At 39.4% G+C, this 23,277-nt stretch overlaps 2 protein-coding genes across 2 annotated transcripts in view; one reads left to right on the forward strand and one right to left on the reverse strand.

The window, feature by feature from the left end:
• The window catches only part of LOC131882649 (uncharacterized), a 24,087-nt gene extending 11,269 nt beyond the window's left edge, over positions 1-12,818 (reverse strand). The window contains exon 1 of the mRNA XM_059229872.1: positions 12,077-12,818. Coding sequence (XP_059085855.1) covers positions 12,077-12,397 — 321 coding nt within the window. The 5' untranslated portion in view covers positions 12,398-12,818. The remainder of the gene's footprint in view (positions 1-12,076) is intronic.
• A 5,555-nt stretch (positions 12,819-18,373) lies between these two features.
• On the forward strand, positions 18,374-19,017 carry LOC131882698 (uncharacterized). Its single transcript, XM_059229938.1, has 2 exons — positions 18,374-18,572; positions 18,636-19,017. The coding sequence occupies exons 1-2, from the start codon at positions 18,420-18,422 to the stop codon at positions 18,921-18,923; spliced, it is 441 nt and encodes a 146-aa protein (XP_059085921.1). The 5' UTR covers positions 18,374-18,419; the 3' UTR covers positions 18,924-19,017.
• Positions 19,018-23,277: the final 4,260 nt, after the last annotated feature.

Genomic DNA, 23,277 nt, shown 5'->3' on the forward strand with positions numbered 1-23,277 from the left:
AGGAGACGACCGTGTCCAAGAACCCAGCTAAAGTCTGGCATCTTGGAGCGTGTTCTTTCTTTTCTGCGTTTCTTTGTCCGCACCTAGACAAAGCAGAGGGCGCTTCCTCCGCTCAATGAAAAGGACTGTTGACGTTTTTAGTGTAAACATGAATTTTGAGGGAATATTTTACCTACCTTGAAATTTTAAAATTCTAGCCGGCCATGATTCATTTTTTAGTATTGCTAGTAGCTTTTTTGACAAAAGAAGAAAAGTATTAAATTGGAATTTGCAGAAAAGTCGGAACTCCCCTCCCAAAAAACTTTTTAAGACAAAATAAAAAGAGCCGTTTTCCCCTTACCCTTGTCAACCCTGTTGAGTAAGGCTTTGTTTGACAAAGAAAGTGTTGGCCAATCTTGAGCTTAATTGAACGTTTATTTCTTTTTTACGGGCTCTTAAAACACAACGCAGGCAAAAAACGATTGAGCTAGTACCACGTTAGTGAGATTTTACCAGTACGAGTAAGTTGCTAGCTCGTTCAGTTTGTACCATGGTTTGGCTAAGTTTTAAACAGTAATGCATAACTAATATTGACACAGATGTTCGGTTGAGCTCAAAATTGGCTGTAGCAGTCTCTCTAACAAAGCCCAAGTCAAGTGAGGGATGGATACTTAATTATGAGGATAAAGTTCCTTAATTCTTCCGCTAACCGTCTCAGTCCAGTGATGGCGTGGTCCTTGCTCAGGGTAAGATTTGGCTTTGGGAATCGATGATAGGAAAATAAAATATTGCACTAACAATTGTCGTGGATGACAAATGCAGCTGATGAAGGTTGCCAGGGACACAAATGCCGGGGGGAAAACGCGTAAGAACATTACTTTCGTTATGCGTTATTGCGGGGACAAAATCCGAGCAAACAAGTAATGTCACCTTTCCATTTTGAAGTTTCAGATACCAGAGCTCTTAAGATAACAACTCTCCAGAGCTTTTTTGCCGATAAACAGCTCAAGCGACATTTATGTTTTCACGTTAAAAAAGGCTTTCCCTTTATGTCACACTTCCTTTTCTTTTCAGAGGAAAAGCATTCAGAGCTCGCAAGATTTACGTTCCTCTGGCATTCTTGATTTCAAATCGCACCCTCTTCCCATATTGAGGGATTCCAACACAACTAAGGAAATGCGGCCTTGTCTCGTTTGTGTCAGACCGGTTGGGATAAGGTAAAGGCTGTCTGATGGTAAACCCCAGAATGTTCAACGATCCTTTATCCCATTTATGATCAGTAGAATACGACGCACATTTGCCATATTGAAGAAAAAGGGACGTTGGGGAGCTACTTGGCCTAAATTTTTCCACCAAAAAGGCTCGTACCGCCACATTATATCCTAGTGCGAGAATGTTGTTTTATTCTAGACAACCTTCGATTCGTTCCTTTCATTACTAAGAAAATACTCCTAACATAACCTTCTAGTTCTGTCAACTTCCAAAATTGTCAGGAAACTTGTAGATCGAAAGACAAGTTCCAGCGTTGTATACAGTAGGCCAGAGATCAACAGTCGTTCTTCGTAGGTAACTGGTAAGCCCCCTTGAACGAAAGTGTCGCTTTCGTTCCGGAAGAAAAAGTTCCCATGTTCTTCTTTGGCGAACAAGTAGGAAAAGGAATCCCTCTCACTTTGGATTGGCAACTTGACATGACCTGTCGGGCCATCCTTGCCAACATCTACATCCAAATGAGAAACTGGCATCCACGAATGGTACGAGCAATCTCGAATCCGAGTCGGAAATGCTTGTGTTTTTTTTTTCAAGATTCCTAACTCCACAAATATCTATTAGTAGAACAATGTTGGCCAATAACATTCTTTGAAGCTTACTATTTAACTTCCGTTCCTAAATTTTGGAGTGGGTAAGAAATGTCTTGAATGATATTAGAAGCAGTTCAAGTTGAAGGCTTAAAGCGGCACAAATATTGTTTTACTGCTTGAACCGTAATAGAATTGGAGTATTTTGTTTTTAATATGGAAAAGTAGACCCATCTCAAATCCCGACTCAGTGGCACAAATCTGGACTCGTCATAATTTTTCCACACTTTTTGACAACTTGAGTTCCGTATTTAAAAGAAAGGTAAATTTTTATTGCGTGATCATTTCTCATTAGATCGGCATTTAGTACGAATTCGATATATATTACAATCTAGTCTTCTTGCCCGTTCTGGGTCTTCCAAGGTCGAAGCCTGAGAACTTTAAGAAGGATGTGGTTTCCCTTTTCGATTAAACGACAAACTTAGGTTTGTCGCCCATAAGTAAACAAAAAGTCTTAGTTAACGGGAAGAATATTTGCTTTGCAGGATGAGTATTGGTCTGAAGTTTAAGAGGCACTAATACTGCATCATCTTTAGCTTGGACGATGGTCTGTTCCAAAAGTTACGAGTCCGTGTGGCACTCTCAGGCCATCGTCGCAAAACTCTCTTTCTTGGCATCAACTTCAGCTAAATGGTACATTCAAATTGCCCCATTGTGAAAATACCCAAAGCACCCTTTATTGTTCCTTCTGGCTGAGTTGTTACCAAGCATAATGAAATCAGACCCCCAATCTTTTAAAGCAATGAAGTGAATCTTAGATCGAGAAAAAATGATACTATAGTACATAAGTTGGATGTTTTCCCCCATCTAAGATTTATTTTTTTACTCTATGAAAGGGCTGGGCTCAGGTTGCGCACCGTAAAAGAATAATTTTAAGCCAGTTCTTGAACAAGTGGAATATGGCCGGATTTAGAATTAACATGTTGGAAGAAAGTGAAGAAAATACGAATTTTCTTCAAATGTGAAGCAAGTTGCTTGAACATTAATATTCAACTTTTGGAGGCAGCTACCTGAACAAATAGTAGTCAAACTCATAAGTACAATTTTGAATGTTTTGGAGCATATAAAGAGGAGTTCGATTTTGGGACACCCTGTAGACGAAATGATGTGATGGAAGAACTCGTTTTCCTGTTAGGGTCCAGTAGTTTTTACAGTGGTTGCCCTTCTTGTAAGGAAGGCAGACAGTGCCCAAATGGAGGGCCAATTTGTACGATAGGATAATATGCACGGTCAAAGAACTCTTTGGACCCTTGTACAAAGTCATTAAAAACAATGGGCAGAAGGTGAGTTTAGGGTAGAGAAGAATTTAAGGGCTATACACTTTTTCTGCGAGACAGCACTTGAGCAGGATTTTTGGTCCCATCCTTACGCATCAAAGTATTTTGGAAATGAAGACAATTTGCCCATCTGTACCTGGTAAGTTTGATCTGTTCTCGTTATTTGAATGAAGGGTCCCTGTGTGAGATGGGAGAACCAAGTTAGAAGTTCAAAGTCATAGTGAAAGGACTCTTTTGTTACGAACCTCCCGACGAAAGAAGATTCTAGACTGGCCTTTAGATTAACCTTTCAGCACCAAATACTTTAAAAGCATTAAGCGAGTCTTCTCAAATTAGAAATGAACCAGAGTTTAGGGAATGCAGGAAGTTGCTTGTTACACTTACTTCCGTACATATTTTGAAAGCGATGAGGTGATGATTAATGAAGCTCGGAAAAATAATGTTGTAACAGAAAAGTTATTTTTTTTAGTTATTTTTTCATTTTTCATTTGCCGAATGTGACGAATTTGCGAGCTTTGAGATCAAAACTTATTTTTTCTTGGCTATTAATTTCTGAATCTAAACTTCAAAATGCACGCTTTTCCTCGGTGGTCAGTTGGTGGCGAGCATCAGTATAGAACGTACACTGCATGTTGATGTGACTAAAGTCAAAGCACTGGATTTGCCTAAAGGAAGAAATATCGAGTCTCAAAATCTCCCTCTACCGGTTGAAGGGTGCAAAACAGGAGACGTTGCTGAGTTCACAAGGGTTGTAGTTTGACAGCATTTTTCATGATTTTCTTTGCCTTCCCCTTTCCTCTTTTTTAGTTATACTTCGTTGATTGGCGCATATTTGAGGATCATTTTGTATCCACTAACCAAATTTTCTAGTTTTTTATTGCTTAGGCAAGCAACAAAAGCCCCAAAACGTGCAAAGAAAGATGAGAGCCCTTTTAAAAGATCAGTTATTTGCATGCTTTCAATCAGTTATTTCCTCCCAAAAATCAATCAAAAAAAGAACAGATGTTTATCCTCTGAAAGCAAGTTATTTTTCCGAGCCTTAATGATTAATAACATTAAAACAATGCTCCCAGAAGATCCCAATGCTCCCCTTTTTATCGCAATGGAATGACTTTTAACATGAAAAGTGCGTAGTTTCACGTTTCGTTTTTGCTCGCCATGTAGGCCTCTACAATATTGAAGGGAGGGCCCTAACTCAAGTGGCTCCAGATCAAGACCTTGAGAAAGTGATATATAAAATGTTGACGTTTTCTGGTCACGTCGCTTACGTGACAACAAAGGCCAACAAGGCTGTGGGTTTAATCAGACGTCACTTCACCACTCGCAACCTATCAATAATGATAAAGTTGTTTAAAAGATTCGTACGATCATCCCTGGAATATGGATATCCAGTTTGGTCCCCGTCCTTGAAGAAGGATGAAGTGAGGTTGGAGTCTGTCTTGAGGCGTTTTACGAGAAGTTTGCGTGGAGTTCAAAATCTCACTTTTTAGGAATAGACTCGTTGAAGGCCCGTCGAATAAAAACTGAACTTTAGGAGACGGACAAACTCCTAAATGGCCGGAAAGCCCGGTCAAAGGCCGGATAATTTTTTTCTTTCTTTGTTCCATCGACAAACACAACAAACAACTGGTCAAAAATTCCCTCAAGCTATTCAAACGGCATGTCCAAGTCCTTTAATTGACCGTGACCTCTTCAGACAACCGCACCCCAAGCGGGTTTTGTCTTTTCATCCCCCAAGTTCTACACCCAAAATTGGACTTCATAACATCACACAGTTTTCACCAATACTCCTGAATCAACCGGAACTCGACGTTGGAGTGGTTAGACATTGAAGCCCTAGAATTGAGGCTTACGAATGAGGGGAATCCCAAATCCTTATAAGCAAAATGAGGACGAGGCTAAAACGAGGAATCTGTCTGAAGGCCATGCGCAGGCAAAGCCTTCGTCCATAGCCTTTGAAAATCATGATTCGATACTCGTTCAAAGTACATCTTTCACTATTATCTATAACCTTAGATTTGATCATCCCTGCAACAGATTTGCAATGTTTGTCTTTCTTGGATCTTGGGGTTTTCTATGGGATAAGCATTCTGGTTGATTGGAAACCTTGTTTCTTGTACCATTAAAGAAGTGGCTGATTCAACGAAAGGCCACGAAAACATTGAGAAGGAAAGATGTACTATAAGTTTGTCGGGTTATCCTGAACACGGCAGAAATAAAGATCGTTAATCCGGATTACAAGTCTGTTATCTTTCAATTGATAGTACTTTGTTCACCAAAGAGAATTGAACTTGAGTACAGACTACATATGTCCACGGACTTCTAGAGACGTGAACTGCGAACGGAAGCCAAAATTTCGTATCTCCTAAACCGTTCATCTTATTCCAAATAAGTGCTTCATACGACCACAATATATTGTTAAATAGATGACCTTGGGCAAATTTCAGCCCAAATCTATGCTTAGGGAACTCAGGAGACATGGTTCAAGTTATGTAGCAAACACTACATAAAATTCGAATTTTCGGCCTGCTCTTGGTCAGCTACACAAGCTTTTGACAACATAACTTTGAAACGATTCACTTTACAAGTAAATGATATAAAAAAGACCTACCTTTAATTGAATAGGACTACGTTTCTTATTTTACTACTTTGATTCGAAAAGTGGCTCAGAGTTGCTATGACCAAGAGCAGGCCGATTTGGCGGGAACTCGTTTGCAGTCCATATTTCTAGAAGTCCGTGATATATCTTAGATTAACCAAGGAGAACTCTGAACACATATAAAGTTCTCCTTGGAATAACCCATTAAATTGTTAAAATAGAAAAACCCGTAAACTTTACACTGAAGGCCAAGATTAGAGGGAGAGCACATGTTCCAGGAAAATCTTGGAAATGCTTAAATGCTCAGCTGACGAGTCAACAAGTCCAGACTGTTCCAAACAAGCATTACTCCTCGCCGGATAATTTATTGTCCACAGTAAAATGAGCATGTAATAGCTCAAAGACGAACTCAGTCAAACAGAAGTTCAGCGGAAAAGAGTAACCTTTCAATGAAAGTCGAGGGTAAATGGTCTTGAAGATTTATTTGATTGTCAAGAAAACATCCAGATCAGCACGATTTTGGTCCATCTGTTTTCTTATGTGAGTTCTTGGAATCATTGACTTCAACCAAAAGAGCATGCATAACACATAATGAAACCATAAAACAAGATTTTGTCGGGTTCATCAATGCATCAATTGTGTCATGCTCTTTTCAATAATGTTATGACAAAGTGCAAAACGGCAAAACCTTTTAGACACAAAAAGGTGCGAAATTTCGGACAAAATGGACATCAATTTGTTTAGACTGATGTCAAGGAATGTTCACCTTGCATTTTTCTTGTTCTTGTAAATCTGCACCATTAATCTTCTTAAAGAAGAAATGGAATTAATCTTTTTCAAAAAGATAAATTAGTTACCCAGGAGGGAATAAGGAAAAAGCTATGGTGCCTGTTTTGTACTATACTACTTAAGTATCTTTACGCCTTTCTTAGCTTGTCTCTTTGGATCTGAAACTGGCAACTTTTCATAACTGTTCTCACTTGTTTCTCAATCATGTCCCGCTCATAACAATGATGGGTTGAACTTCTTTTGGCCCATGTAATTCAATAATTGACGTCAATTGTTAAAGATATAGCTCTTCACATATTTATTTCGGGGGCAGCCATTGAATAATAAAGTGTTAACGAATTCTAACGCCAAGAAAGCTCTTATTTCAATCAAAACACCGTTTTCAGGCCAAATATGCGAATGAAATGTAAATTAAAAGTGAAGAGTACTAATGTGTGAAAAAGTGGGCTTTAGCAATACAAGTTCTTTTTATATAATTTGCCCCTCCCTAATGATAACCACGCCAATCATTAGTCGAAGTCGAGGCTTCGTTGACAAGCAATGTGGAGACCTCGAAGTGCAATCAACTAAGTCTACCGAATGTTGCAAAAATGGGATTTTTCTATTATTAAGTTGTACTAATAATTCCTCGACATTATTGAGTATATTTGAAATCAGTATGTTACTAGACAGGTACTCTCACTGGTACATCAACAAATGATATTTGGCACTAGAATCGCCCACAAATTCCATTTGATCTAAGGTTGGCAATTGAAAAAACAAAAAGTGATGGTTGTTGCAAGTCATGGCAACTGAAAATTGCGCTAAGAGCAAAGCAACCCGTTTTATACTCGTACATTGGAATATCTTTATTTACAAGAAATCGAGTTTGGGCAAAGCGCTTGATTACAATTTTTCTGATTTTTTATATATTTCATTTGCTGTAATCCAGCACTTGGATTGAGATAAACACCTTGAATGCAGAACCGGGTCTAGGTTTGACAAGTGGTGCCACTTAAATGAGTACAAACTAACTTCCAACCCCGCCATCGGAAGGGAGATGTCATGTAGTTAGTGCTTGTGCTCTCTCTGTATCATCTTCATAGTCGCATATAAATTAATAAATTGATTAATTTATGAGTACATGCGCATGTCCTTTGGTTTGTGGAACGGAGCCTAACTCTCTCAGCGATTGATGGATCGAGTATTTTGAGTTTGTGTGTCTGGAGAACATTTCCATCGCAAGCACTAACCCAACCATACATTAGGATCACTTATACACGTGTTTTAAGTGAGGGCAAACAAGTGGCCCTAGTGGGCAAAAGTAGACTTAAAATAGTGATTGGAGGTGTCGGAAATTCACTTCTTCGGTCGCCCCTCGGAATCTGTCGGAGAGAGAGTCAAGTCAGTGTAATCTTCTAATATCCCATGCCAATTAAACTTGCATTCCAATAAAACATTTTTAGACGTGCTCAAATTGCTAGAGCTCTGGCTCCTCTGCATTCGTAGGTAAGTGATAAGGACAAAACGAACCATGGATGGGTCTCTCGAATGTCAAAGATCACTCAACTTGGCCAAGAGGGCCTTGTCATCCACCACACTTTTGCATCATCCGAGGTCCAATTCATTAAACAGGATCAACCCGGATCCTTCTACATCAGTCAGATATGCTCAATTTAGCAACTCCACCGTGGTGTATGGGTTCCTTTACGTTGTGATCATTCGGCAAAAAAACATTAATACGTATACGGCATTTATGAGAGCTAATTGCTAAGTGATGTAAAACATTTTAGACACTCTGTGGAGGAGGTAACATTTATCCCGTATATAGGTAATATATTCTTCCAATATGCACTGAAATTCAAAGCAAACGCACCACTTAAATATTTTACTTGGCTGAATTTGCCTCTGATAATCGCCGAGTAAAATGGTAAATTCAACGCCGTGGCAGATGTTATTACATTTGTTCTATAACTTCTCAACAGGATATCGATTATCATGCACTTGCCATAGAACAAAGCTCTTCCAATGTAATGTAGGCCTATCAAACAAAGCTTTCTCCTTTGAAGCTCCAAGACGTATCCCATGGTTCAATGAGTATTCCGCAGGCCCATTATATCCCAATCGTGGGCACGGCAGATATTTGGCAAAATGCATTTCCTATGCCATGGAGGTGTTCGACTTGATCCACTGTCAATCTCATCTGATTATACTTGGCATGGTATGAAAACTATATTCGCCTTTGGTGTCTAAGTAGAGATGGTATTCTAGTCATGCCTCAATAATTGGTCAGCATGCACACGCACCTTTACAGGAACCAGCCTTTCCCATTGGTCGGTTTCTTAGTATTCACGTGAACTTGTTGGGGGCTGATCCCGGCAAGTGAACAAATGTGTTACTGAATACTGACAATTGTGGATAGGCTCAGTCGTTGGGCCTTTTCTGTGCCCGGGGCCCCAAGCGGAAACATTGCGTGCGAGGTCTCTTATGGCATTGGATTGCCCTTTTAGGGGTCCGAGATGATATCAAGACTGATCGTGGTCGACACTTTGTGTCGTAACTATGAATAGACTTACTGGGAGCTAAATTGCATTTTACTACATCCTATCATTCCCAATCCAATGGGTTGGTAGAACGATTGCACAAATAAAATGAAAGCCACCAATAAGGCCAAAACCACCATGGTAAAGGGTAGGGACCAACTTCCACTCTTAATTCTGGACCTTGGAACCCCTTGGCGTGCTAATTCGGCTAATTTGATACATGGGACTGGTGAGCTCTTTCAACCTGGATATTCTGCTGTCCGACCATCCAAGCTTCTACACTGCTTAAAAGCAAAAAATCACAGAACTCAACTTCTCTAACCTGTATATTTCAACATGAACTGCCTCCTTTCCTTCAAATCTTGGATCTATTGGCTTCGTGATATTCGCATTGGTTTGCTCTTCCGGGACACTGAAATGGTCTCTTTCGTATTCTCGCTTCTCTCCACAGATAGTTCCTGGATTTTCGACTGCGGTTTTAAAGGAACAATATTTGGTTCTTCACTTCCAAAGAAAATATCCTTTGTAATTGTGTGATTTTGTTAGATCTCTGTAGGTCAGGTGGTTCATTTAAACTAAGAAACAAGGTAATTCAAACGTGTCGATTTACGCAGGATAATGTTTTTTTGCAATGACTTAGCGAATGCAAAAAGCATGCCATCTTTTTGTATTCGCTGAGTGATATTTTTCTCCCTTGAAACCTGAGGCGTGTTCCTTTGAAGGCATTCAATCGAGCCTAGTCGTTAATTAACTTTGATGTAAACCCGGATTTTAGTGGCGCCTTCAAATTATGTGTTTTCATTCATACCCTGAGTATTTCTCACGGAAAAATTATGAAGTGTTTTATCTTATTCGTTTTGTTCTGTCTTGTTAAGGTGACACTATTAGGTCAAGTAAAGAGAGATATTACCAATCGTGAGAACAAGGATACTACTCTTTGCAGCATTGAATGGATCATCTTAAGTAAAAGTAAACGCAGTCACTGGTCCACACGTTTAAAAAATGAAGAATGCAGGAGTCAACAGAAAAGTTAAAGTTGTAAAGCTTAAGACAAAATTTTGCTTCATCGTTGTTATTCGGACCTTGATAACTTCAATTGGGGGGTATAAAACATACTTGGTCTAACGCAGGCGAAAGAAGACAAATTACCGTTTACAAGCATCAGAAAGACCATTTTTTTGGTTTTTTATCATGTTTTTGATTTTCATTCATGACCACTCAAATGGCGGTCAATTAGTAACATTTGGAATTAGCAACAGCGTTTGAGATTGCGAAAGATTGAAGACGTCTAAGTTGCAAAAAAACACTTCAAATGGTTGGGAATGGCAAGCGTAGGATGAGAATGTTGCCCCAATCCACTTGGAACATAAAACTCTTGAACCCTCTTATTCTAATTTTTCATCCGCTTCAGCAGAAAATCAGCCTGAGGGCGTTTCATAATTGTGGTTTCTCAAATGCCCACATTCACAACTTGAGCTTGAACAGAATTATTTGATTCGTTGATCGATATGACATTCATGAATATGTGCATCAAGTTTGTTTTATTTCTGACAAGTAGTAGAAACCAGCACATTAGACAATACCTTCTGAGCTCACAGTTTTTCTGTTTCTAATGTCAACGATATCAAAGACTCTTCAGCACAATGTGCCAGATACATATGATCCAAAACAAAATTCTTGATGTCTGGCAAACAGTTTTCAATACTAAGAAGATTAAGAAAACCTATGGTACAGTTATAACTAGACGCCCAAAATATGCGGTTACATGTAGAAGGCCTTGACTTGATTTTATGATTTCAATTTTTAAGACCTTTTGCCTGAGACAAATGAAACTTGATACACATATCCTTCAAAATATCAATTATTATTGTCTCAGCTTAAGTCGGTTATCAGCCACATGAATGTATTTTGAGTAGCCGCAATTATAAAAACGCCGGGCATGTTGTCACAATTTTGCCAGAAGAGGGCTAGATCACTTGTTCCCTATATCATTCCATGTATGTAATGAATTCGACATGTCAAAACTTTTCATTCCAACATTTGAGTGAGGCCCAAGATAAGAATCAGAAATGACTATAGATGCTCACTGAATAACAAGAAGATACTTCTTCGGCCACTGACCACTTCAATGCAATTCTACGGATATTGGATAGGCAGGCCAATTCCAAACTTTAACACTCGATCCAGAGATTTACGAGAGCCGACTTGTCTCGATTTCGCCGACTCTACTTCTATCTTTATTTCATTGTTCGGCTAAACTTCAATTGTTTTTCTTATTCCTCTTCCACTACAATTGGTTTGTGTCTTTGTACTACACATTGCAGTTGCTTCTTTTCCTGAACAATGTTAGCCAAATAATTTATGTACAATTGTTCATCCGTCCATAAAATGTCCTTCTGTAATCAAATCTGATCACAGTGCATCTCTTCCCCATGAATAAGGCTATCGTGCCCGAATCGTTAGCAAGTATTCATTTAGTTATAGAGACATTGTCCAATTGTCGTTCTCGCCAAAACATTTACTTATTTATATGCTACTACTGTTGTTGCCTTTGGCTAAAAGTCTTGTTCAGGATGTAATATAACTATTTCTCAGTTGCAAAGTAGATGAATAGCTTTACATGAGTTGTCAAAATCATCAAAACAAAAGACATTTTTTTTGCACTTTTGGAACAAACGCTTTGAGAGAGGCCTAGTGTAAACACTTTGTCAAGTCGATCTAGTCAGAGTGCTTGAAGATTTATTTTCGCACATACATTCCAAAGGCTAATTTCTATGAACTGCTTAATCATACATCGTTCGTTGCATGCGATCCAAAACACTCCTAGATCCTTGTTTGTCCTTCATTATCTCATTTAATGATTATTCACAACTGCCATGAAGTAGATAGGCGCTTGGTCGTTTTGGAGGTCAATGAGCTGATCAAACCTAAGTTTTGGTCCACTTTTGCCTTCTCGATTGAACTTCGATATCCCTACCCCAAAATATTTGGATTCTATAAACCAGACCATATGCCTGATAATTTAAATTATAATACAGCTGTCAGGGGTCTTACGTTCAGGGATGCCGTGGTAGTGTCGATGGTTGTGACAACCGAACGGGTCGTAAAGTCTTGGGCAGCTGTAAATAAGAACACCGAGGCCACGCCTAGAGAGGCCACCACAATAAACAACCACACAAAACGCCCGTGGGAGCTCACGCGGTTCAGGTGATGCCACCCATGTAAACTGGTCGAGGCACAGAATTCCCGAAAGGCCACACCCAAGGCCAGTTCGCCATAATTGGAATCTCGTCGTGAGATGACCTCTTTGGTCCTCGGGGTCTCTCTGTCTACATTGAGAAACGCCACATTTTCTCTTAAGTTGTTTTCAGTCATTGTAAAGCCTTTGGTAGGGTTTCTAGTAATCGAGTTGAAGCCACTTTCCAGGAGCAACTCACTTGAAAAATAACAGCCTTTTTGTCCCCTGTCTTGATTAATGTTCTTAAAAAACGAGTGGTCTCTTCGACCCTATTATTGGTGGGTCTTCGTGAAATGACTTCCCCAGTTTGGAGTCATCGCAGATATCAATCACCAACCTATGATGATGAAACAAAAAACGAAGACTCAGAGCGAGCTCCCGACTTCGCCTCAAAGACTCGGGGCGGCCTTCGTCAGCTCCTCTCTCGTTCACTCTCCCTTAGGAGTTTTCTCTCGGCAAAGTTTGCGTTATGACCACGAAAAGGCCATTTTCTCGGAAGAGAGTCGGAGATAACGGTTAGAAAGTGGACGCTCGAAACATGTATTCGGAAAAAGAAAAGTTGTTCAATCTTGGCAATATGAAAACACATTCATTTCAGGAACTTCAATGTACACTGAAAAGTGTATTTTGGGATGTATCTCTCTGTCTTAATCTTGGGCAATTTAGGATCGAGGCTGAAAATCTTTTTAGACTCTGCTTAATGCATCATGATTTGGGAAACCTTCGCTTCAAAGATTGTCCATTGATAAAAAATGCTTAGGCTTTAAGGTAATCGCCCAAATTGAATCAACTTGACAAAAGACAAGAGCCAGACCATTTTCGTTTAAACAATTGGAACCACATAAGTGAATCAGCAATGGCTGATAGGCGGTTAATTTATTACTTTAAAAAGGATGAAGTGCCTTTTGGGACCTTTCAATTCGATCTCCTTTGGTCTAAACTTATTTACCTGGCAAATGTTATTAAGTTTCTAAGGTGATCTAATCAAGCGATGAAGCTATTCACGCTGTTTGAAAAGAAAAGCTGAGGTAAAAATATAACGTAACCAACTTTTATCAAAAAAAAAATCTTTTTTCAAATTATTGAACGAAATCCATAAAAAAATGCAAATAGATGAAACCTCTCATCGGGGGGAAAAAGAAAGATTTGCATCTTTTGAGCGGCCCAGTTAAAAAACAAAACAGAGAAGGTTTCGTTTAGACAACCATGTGCATTAGAACCAAACGCAGGATGCAATGACAGAACCTTCTGTAGATGGACGTCTAGATGAGCAGATGATCTGTCAATGCTCCAGACATACACAAGTTATGGTTGTGGTCAGCAATGACCTGATTATATTATTTTTCCGTGTCTGAAATGAACCACCTTTTTGATTGGTGGATGGTTTGTTGGAACTTATGGGTCCCGCCTGGGCATCGAAAGTAGCTTTCCCATTGTCCATAAACACTTACATAATCATCATCAAGTCCAGTAGGCTTCCTACGCTACACAAAATATGCTTTACGTTCTGCACTTGAGAAGGCGCTTTGTGAGCTAGCCTTTTCCAAATGTACGACCGATTGGGCTGATTCCTTTCTGTTGAACTGTAATACGTTTGAGTAGTTTTTGGCCAGCTCTATCAAAATCTTATGTATAATTAGTGATCCAGGTCACATAATGTCCGGAAATGAATTGGCATTCATGGCTTCTTGCGATTAGCTTATTTAGCAATCTACCGTGTCTCTTCCTCATTTCGCTTGGGCTGTGTCTATAGGGCCGCTATAGTAAATACATTTGCTCTCACCAAAGGTGGTCGTTGGAATGTTCCACGTTGAACAACAACACTAACTTCTCCGTTACGGATTGCGTACTCCCTGGTTTGATTTGAGTCTCATGAATCATTTATCTTCCATCAGTATTCTTCAAAGTGTGTGGATAAGCATTGTTTGCATCTAGTGATGAGGGAGAAGGGGGATCATCCCCTGGGCAACGCATCATCGGCAAACAATTTAAGGTTGGTGTCTGCATGAGGTTGGTTCTTCATGTATTGTACTGCATGTCTATTCAACGTCCAAATGCTTCATTGAGAAAGGTCTGGGACCTCTCTTCTGTCAGAAAACGGCGGTAACCACTCAACAACAATAATGGCTTCACCTTCCTTTGTTTGAAAAATTTGGCCTGATTCTCCATCAAAAGGTGACTGATTCGTCTTTACATTTGAGTTTTCGATTGCGTGAAAATTTATTGGAACCAGGCTAAAATAAACTCAAATATATATCATCATACCATGAGAACGAATATTCTTCGAGAAGGATTTAAAAATGGACATTTCTTAACTTAGGAATGACCCACCTGCAACCCTAATTCTTGGGATCGGTCGCACTGCCTTGGAAAAGTAGGACATTGTCGAATTATACGCCTTCTTACTTATTATTAGAACCTTGAAAAAGTATGTTACAGAACAGTTAACGTTCCTTGAAATAAACTATATTTAGTTTAAAAAAGACTTATGATGAAAGATTTACCACAAGATTAGTACCATCAAAGCCACAGAATATTGTCCCAATGTGGATGTTAAAGAAAAAATCGTATTTTCGACCACACAAGGAAAAGCAGCCGCGCACCACAATCGAGGAAATATGAAACATATTCATACAGTAATTGCAAATCATGAAACCTAACATAACCACAATGCAAATAAATTTGAAAGTTGGGACTTGCAATTAGTTTTTTTTTTATCCTAACAAGGACGAAAATCATGGTTCAACACAACTGAAATTCACAGTCGACTTTTCCTATCCATGAAATGAACGCTTATAATCCGAACCTTGTTATCTCTGTGTTTTAAATGCATCCATCAATTCGCAACTGATTGGATTTTTTGCAAAGAATAGCAAAATACCCGTAACTCATAAGTTGGAGAAGTGACATGAAATTGATAAACCTGATGCTAAACCTAAAAAACAGGCATTTCAAGATTATAAAGTTGAATAAACAAATTGCATTACTCTTTGACTTCAAAATGATAAAACTTTCTAATTTAGAAAATAAAGAAATGCAACCAAAGTTAAGTTTCAACTAAAATTGCTGCAATTGTAGTTTTCTGTAAATAAAAACTATAGTTCTTTTAATTAATTATGTGGTTAATGTTACAATCAAAAGCAAACGTAATCAGAAATTTTGCTACATTTTCGGATAATTGCATATGAGCAATTGTTTGAACGCAAAATGTCGTTGTCATTGTGCGTCCAAAATAAATCCAGAAGCTACTCGTACCTCTAAGTTTTATAACATTCAAATCCATGGAGTTGAATCCTACGGCAAGCTTTTATTGACGTATGTAAAAAGATATAACAAATCCTAGGTCCTAAACCAAACCTACTCTTGCAGGATTTAAGTCAGGCTTTCAACAACTTTTTGACTAAAATTCCTGATCAACCATTATTCAAGGGCTAGCCCTCCTGTCCTGTTGTGTTATATCAAGGACATATCAACAATCTAGGTATAGATCACGTCAATTAGCAACAGATGGCAAAACAAGCGGGCAATAAATCAGCTGTACCGTACGTATGTCAAAAGTCTCTCCAACACCGTATGTGGTAAATGGTCCCATGATTTATGAATGGAACAAGTGGCTTCCGTTCAATTCAGTTTCTGTAATCACTGACCATGATTAAGCAATTTTCATCTCGCCCAAACATGTTAACACCACCCGTGCCAAGTCCAGAATAATGTTGCCGTCGACCTGACAAAGGCAGGGAAGAGCTCCAAGTAGAACAAACCCCTTGCATATCCGTTAAACTAGTCGCTAAACATTAATGACATTTTTAGTGAAGGCGCCTTACAGCACCTTTTGATCTATCTAAATATGTTTAGAAGCAGAAGTAGGCAATAGTAGGCCCGGTTGGCGTCAACGTGCTTGGGAAAAATAGAACTTAGCTCAATCTTGGTCGACCATGTGAACTTAGGCAAAGCTACTAAATATGGCCGTGCCATGTTTTAATTTTAGCATCCTAATCGGTTACACGAATAGCTAAAAAGAATGCGAATGATATATTTTTCTTTTGAAAGCGCCTCGCATATAGGTAGCTTTTGTCGAAATAATGTGCCAATATGCAAGGCTTCCACATGTTGGTTGAGGACCTTTAAAATCTTTCATTTCAAAGGCCTGTAGCGTATTCCGAAGGTCGAAGCTGCCACTGATTTCCCCAAGGCCTTCATTCATTCCAACGAGGAATTGCCGATTCAAATTACAACTCAACTTTAAGAAGCGATTAATTGGGAACAATTTCCATGTTCCATCCACCTCTTTGTCAATTCTATTTGATTCATCCTATTGTCATGGTTTCAACAGTATTCAAAATCCATTTTAAGGTGCAATTTTTTCACCTCGATCACTGGTTCGTCTGAGTCATTTATTCAAATGTTACGCAACGGTCCAACTTTAGATTGCAGTCTAAGTCATCGGCAGAAATGGCATTGTTGTGCGGCTTTATTCCAATATTGGTCTGAATCTTGGGCTATCGTATATTGTAAAGCTTCGCACCCGTTTCATCCGCCGTATGCCGACGAGAAGCCCAAAAAGATTAGGTCAAGATCGATATAGTGGTTCCAAACTTTCGTGGCCTTTCTCGCCAACGTACTTAACCAAATTATGATTTGCATGATATCTACGCCTGGCAGGGGCCTTATCAGGCATGAAATGGAATGCATTATGCACTTACAAAAACGTGCTGGTGCAAAATGAACACGTCCAAATGACGAGCAATTTTCCCTACAGGTCTGAATGAGAAAACTGCCAAAGAGAACGAAGAGCTTTTTTGTCCCTTGAAGTTGTAATCATCACTTGGTCTAAAACCAGACCACCTCATTTGACTAAGTTTACTTTATATGTCGGCTGCAATAACAAAAAGTGTTTTTTCTAGACCCAAATTTGGCAAACGACTTTACTTGAATCACTCGACATCAAATAACAAACCAACATTTCTCATTCAAATGGAACATTTTCTAGCCATTCCCTTTGAAGCCTTTGAGAATAAGTCGGTTAGAGTCGGAGGTTGTTACATAAGTCCTTGCTGATTCCTGGATGAGACTTAGGCCTGAATTCAACTGAAATGAAATTGACTGACCCACACAACCATTCAACTTAAATCATTCTCAAACGTGGGCGTTATGCAAATCCCATTCGCAAAGAAAAAGGACAGGCTTTTTCATCGTCGTGGCATCTGAAAAAAACGGCATGATAACGATAAATACGTTTTGCTTCATTTATTTCCATTCTCTGAATTGGCAACGAACCTCTCGTAAATAGTTATTGCAACTAATTGGACAATAATAATACCCGTTTTTAAGGGTTGCACGAGTGTTTTGACACGATACTCCTCCAAGGACTTCCGCTTTAGACACCTGATCCTGGTCATTGCATTCATTTATCAAGTATTTGAAATGATCTGGAAATCATGTTCAGTAAACAAAAAAAGAAAAAAATTATGGTTTTCGTCCATATCGTATACTACTGTAACCTCCCAAGCCCTACTTGTGTTCTGAGTGGGAGAACAGTGAACATTCTTTTGGGCCAAAATCGTGCGCAATAAAAGTTTTCAACACGGGTCTTTATTGAACCGATTTCTCCAAACATTGAGATTTCACTTATCTTTCACAATTACACAGAGCTCAAAAGAAACGGGAACAGCATGCCATAAGGATATCTCTGATACATGATATGAATGATACCGGAATTCCATCAAGTTCAAAGAGATGCGCCAGCGACCATTGTTACATTTTGCAGCTTGAAATGGAAAAGGTAGAGCCGTAAAATATCTTCTTTTCAAAGTGGCCCTTGACCGGATAGTATTTTCTTGTGGCCATTGATGTAACGAGAATGTGCTTTTATTGTTGTAATAAAACCTTATTGCTTTTTATAGGCGTCTTCCGACTTACTGACTGTACTTCTAGTTTTTTTTCATGTGAGGGCTTTCCTTATGATTACATAATGTTTTTCAACTCATCAAGGTTACTTGCCCCATCTAATGGATTTACGAAATTTCTTGCCCCAACCAGCAATGTTCACTCATGAGTCATGACTCAAATCAGGTACTAGAGCAACCAATAACCTCGTTTCTGCAACCATACGCTCACATATGGTATTGGCAGGTAGTAATACACTTACAATTACATAAGATGTGCGGGAAAGAACGTTCGACTCATATCCAAAGTCGAGGGTTACTAAGAGAAAAATCTCAATGCCTTGGTTCGTTTAAAAACCCGATCACTTTTAAAAATCCTCACACTCAGTTCTTGAGTACCAGTGAAACCAAGATGCAAAAGCTTTTGGTAAGCGTGAACCCTACTTCAGAATTTGATTCATGTTTAGTTCAATTCGGATTTTTCTAACAGGTTGTTGCTTTTTTTGCCGTGGCCGCATGTGTGGCTGAACCCAAGGCCAATCATGAGTCTCATCGCAGATCCTTTGGATTCGGAGTTACTGGAGGTACTAGACCAGCACAAGTAGGAGGATACGGAACCAAGCGATCGGCTGATGGAGAACCCAATATTGCTTCCCTGGCCGACCATGAATACGATTCTTTTGACGTGGAGACACCTGCGATCGCTTTGGGGGGGCACGACCATAGTGACCACGGTGGTGGATATGCCAATTCCAGGCGTGGACGTTACATATATTGACACTAAGTGATTAATGAATGAAAATGAAAACCATTTCCATATAACTAACAAGATTTCAGAAAATAAAATTTGTTTTGAATTACTCTACCACTCACTTACGTGTCTTACAATTGGCTTCTTATAGACTGGTGATTTTGATTCTATGGGCCTAAATCAACCGTTAAGTTAACCTTTTCTTTAGAACTAGACTTGCTAAAGTGTAAAGAAGAGCTACTCAACGAGGCGGTAAATCATTTGATCGCCCTAACATTTAACGTGTTTATTCCCCAGGTTTTGCTCTAATATCTATGTATGTTAAGTGTTTAGGCGTGGTCAAGAGAGATAATGAAACCCAATATTTATGCCCTGAACAATAAGTTGATTCGGCGGAAATAATGTTTTAGAACTAGCATTCAATGTGATCAAAAGATCGGGTCCAACAAAATAGCCCCAAATTTTGACCCAAAATCTGCCATAGGGAACTCAGGAAAGGTAGCCAAAGTCTTGTAGTAACGTCTAGAAACGACTGGTTTTTTTCAATCTCCTCTCTGACAGCAACACAAGATTTCAACAATGACACTTTGGATCAAACCACTCCAAAGTTGAATGTTGCAAAAATGGCTTGCATTTAAATGCGATGATTTATGCATGATGAAAAGAGACTCAGTGTTGCTCTAACGCGTGGCAAGGCCATTTGGCTGAAAACCCTTGTTTCAGGAAGTCCGTGATGGTACCCACAACACTGATAAAGAGATTGCCCCAATTCCGAGGCTTCTAGAAACAACTTTCATTCCTACAAAAAAAAACCAAAAAAAAACCGTTTTTGGTGATAGTTCAGATCAGAATATTACAGAGCCGGGCAGAAGTTTCTGGACAAAACTTTGAACCTTGTTAACTACACGAGGATTAATATCAGAACAAAACTTTTCAGTAGAAGATTATTGATTCAAACATACTGCGCATTTCCATGTTCAGTGTGACCACTGTGGTAGTTGATAACGGATTTAGGCAGCTTATTAACGCGTCACAAGCCTCTTTGACATCGGTTTTGGAGAATTCTAGCAAGTTTCTCTTCATGGAAAACTTCAAGCTCTCAAAGCTGTTGCTAGGGTTGCATTTGAACTTCCTATGTAGTTCTAATAGTGTTTTCATAGTCTGTAGTTCAACTAATAATCACATGGGTTGAACTTGCTTTGTCACAATTTGGAAGCTCTTTTGAAGCAAATACATGGCCTTCTTCCTCTTGTGGCCTGGTGCTGAGCTTTAGATTTACATGGACTTTTTTGTGGGGAGAGTCCTTTCAAGCCAACCATAGCTCAGTAATATGCTCCAAAATGCTATCCTAGACTTCATGCTAGTAGGAGAAATGTGAACTGCCCTGACGTTACTAGCTCAAATGATGAATCTAAAAGCCATTACTTTAGAGAGATGATTGGGATTCATAATTGGGGGAACATCATACCTCTCTGAAGCTATCAAGCAATTATATTGGGGATTAATTGCACCGTCAACAGTCAAAACAGGTTTATGAGAAAAATTCAGACCATTCCTTGACTCTGCTTGCAGATTTGGAGCAACTTTTTTGTTCCCTTGAACCGTACTGCAATCATCTTGGTGGTAACATGATAGCGTTTACCTCTGACATTGGATATGAGTCCAAGATCCTCTTTGATTGCCCTGCTCACTGTCCTTGTGTTCACACCCCTTATTTGGGCATGTCTGGTCATACCTGGTCATAGACACGCCTTGATTGTTCTCTTTGTTCTGTTTAAGTGTCCCACAAAATGTATGGTCAATCCCTCCTTAGCCTCGTGGTTGTTCCTCAACATCAAACAATGTGAATCTTGGATACCTTGTCTGGTTGGCATTAGCCTTAGGGCTCTTACTGACCTGAAGCAATCTTGTGATAATATTGCGGTGTTGCTTTATGAGTTTCATTGTGGAAGTGAATTCCAAATTTGGTTTCAAAACAGAGGCTTTCCTGAATTTTTTGGACGATTTTTATTGCTGAAATGTTCAAATCTAACATGCACTTTTTAATCTGAAGGCTCTGAAAATGTTGTACAGATAGCGCTACCTCAACTCTGTAATCCACGTAAAACATCGAAAGAAAAAGCATTTAGAGAGCTTAGTTAAAACATGTTATGAGCGTCTTTAGTTATGCATTCATTTGAAATATCATCGACATCAGCACAGGGCGATTTTATTGGGTATCAGTGTCTAATAATTTCGAAAAAATATTTTTTTTCAGTTTGAAAAAGCACAAAAAAATGTTAAGATCAAGAAAAAGAACCAGGGCAAGTACATAGCCTTGAGGGAGGCCACTTGTCAGTTGGCCCAAAAGGGATCCAACCCTTTGTCTCCTGCCATTCTGCCACAGCTCATTCTAGTTGCGTGGATTTTTGTACCCACTGTATGCGTTGGGGTTTCCTATAAGTTCTGCCAGGTCCCTGGGCTCGGAACATACCAGAATGCCTCTTAAAACATGCCAGATCAAGACCAGAATATGACAGATTAAAACCAGAACATGCGAGATAAAACCCAGAACATGCGAGATAAAAACCAGAATATGCAAGAAAATATTAGAGAAAGAAACTACAAATAACATCTCATATTTGTACCTTTCTGCTACAGGTGGAGTTCGTTATAACATTGCAGCCTGAATAACCAACAATGGTTGACTTCATATAACAACATTTTAGTAGTTTAGAGCATGATTGTACTCCTATTTCAATGTGTCTAGGGTCCAGGGAAAAGTGCAATGATCAGTAGACAGTCTGAAAATCTACAAACTTAAAATGTCAAAAATGTTATTTCCAAGGTCGTAATCCAAAACGAGTATAATCAAGTAACGCCTAGGAGAAAGGCACAATCTTCAAAATGAGTTTTCCAAATAATGCCATTAAAGTTTCCGTACAAGTAAAATCTAATCAGTCAACTAGTCAGGATTGTTCCAAAATTGTTGATCAATGAGGGAGGATTTTGAAGGTTTAGTTGATTCCATTACCTTTTAACCGTAAGCGTCAAATAGTGTGTAATGGGCTATTTGGGTATTCTAAGGCGGTTGGGATAACTCCCTCTGGGTCATCTTCTTCATAAGGGGAGTATTACTCAAGTCATTGACTGGTTGATGCAGCATTTCTGAGACATTGGCCTGGGTGGAGTTATGCCCGGCTTCCATGTTTATGCTCCCGGAAGTTGTATCCAAGATCACGCCATGGCCAGCCAAGAAGTCCATGCCCAAAACGGCGCCCGTTGCCGAGCCACATGAAACTCATGCTCGCCCACCCATTCATTGACCTTCATTGTGCACCGGAGCGTATCTGACCTTTTTAGTGGGCTTCTTGAGGTCATAAGGAATGCGGTAGCCACTCCCTCATTTGCCTCAAACTTGGCTTGAGGAAGCAGGCTAACTGAGGCTTCTGTGTCCACCAAAGCTTGGATTTTGCATCCTTTCACGACCATCTGGACAGTGGAACGGTTTTGACCATCAGATATCACCTTGTGAACACTTATCTCCTTCCTTGGGCGCGCCGTAGCGATGTGACCTTTCTCATGACAAGAGCAGCAGGTAACTCCTTTCCTCTCAAGCTCCTGAGAGCTCGGGTTATCCGACTTTGCCTTGCTTTGAGACTGACCTTCCGTCTTGATCGTGAGAGGACACTTGTGCAGGCCCTCCTCCATGAGTGCGTTTTCCACCACTTTGTCCCACTTGGCGTTCGAATGATATAAGACAAAAACTTGGATAGATTAGATAGACGTGGTCAATACCTTTACCTCCATTATGTACGGTTGGAATATTCAATGGCGGTGACAAAAAGGTGATATTGAGCGGAATTTCATTCTTTTCAAGGCCATATTCCTCTCGGGGACCCAAGTAAAGATTCGATCTCGTTTCTTGGCAATGTAAAATCTCCTTTGTTCAGCATGTGATTCGATTGCAATCTACACGCTTTTTGGTTGAACGGTTTCTATTTCAAATAAATAAACATACAAGGATTAACTCCAAGTCACTTACAAAATCAACCTAATACAATTCGCCACAACATCAAAACAAACAACATTACAACTGAGTCTTCTCATCAAAAGGAGTCAATCCTCTATCAAATATCATATCAACTAGCACTTCAGGATAACTCATCGAAACCAACGCCAATGACCAAATTCCAAATCCAGCAGGCAAGGCTACAAGAATTTTGGCCGTTCCTACCGGAAACTAACTTCGTGTCGTCTGCATTAGAAGAGAGACTGGCAATATTTTAAGCTTTTGAATCAGGGCAATGAATATTCTGAAGAGGAGAGGCCCTAAAATGGAGCCCTTTGGGACACCTGACTTGACTTTATGTATTTCACTAAGCGACCCTTCAGCCTAGAC

Source organism: Tigriopus californicus, chromosome 1, assembly GCF_007210705.1.
Source record: "Tigriopus californicus strain San Diego chromosome 1, Tcal_SD_v2.1, whole genome shotgun sequence".
Lineage (NCBI taxonomy): Eukaryota > Metazoa > Arthropoda > Copepoda > Harpacticoida > Harpacticidae > Tigriopus > Tigriopus californicus.

Bases quoted from the DNA above. Each gene is read 5' to 3' on its own strand.
- LOC131882698 (XM_059229938.1), top strand. From the start codon at position 18,420: ATGTGCGGGAAAGAACGTTCGACTCATATCCAAAGTCGAGGGTTACTA. The intron at 18,573-18,635 runs GTAAGCGTGAAC...TTTTTCTAACAG, and splicing joins CCAAGATGCAAAAGCTTTTG to GTTGTTGCTTTTTTTGCCGT.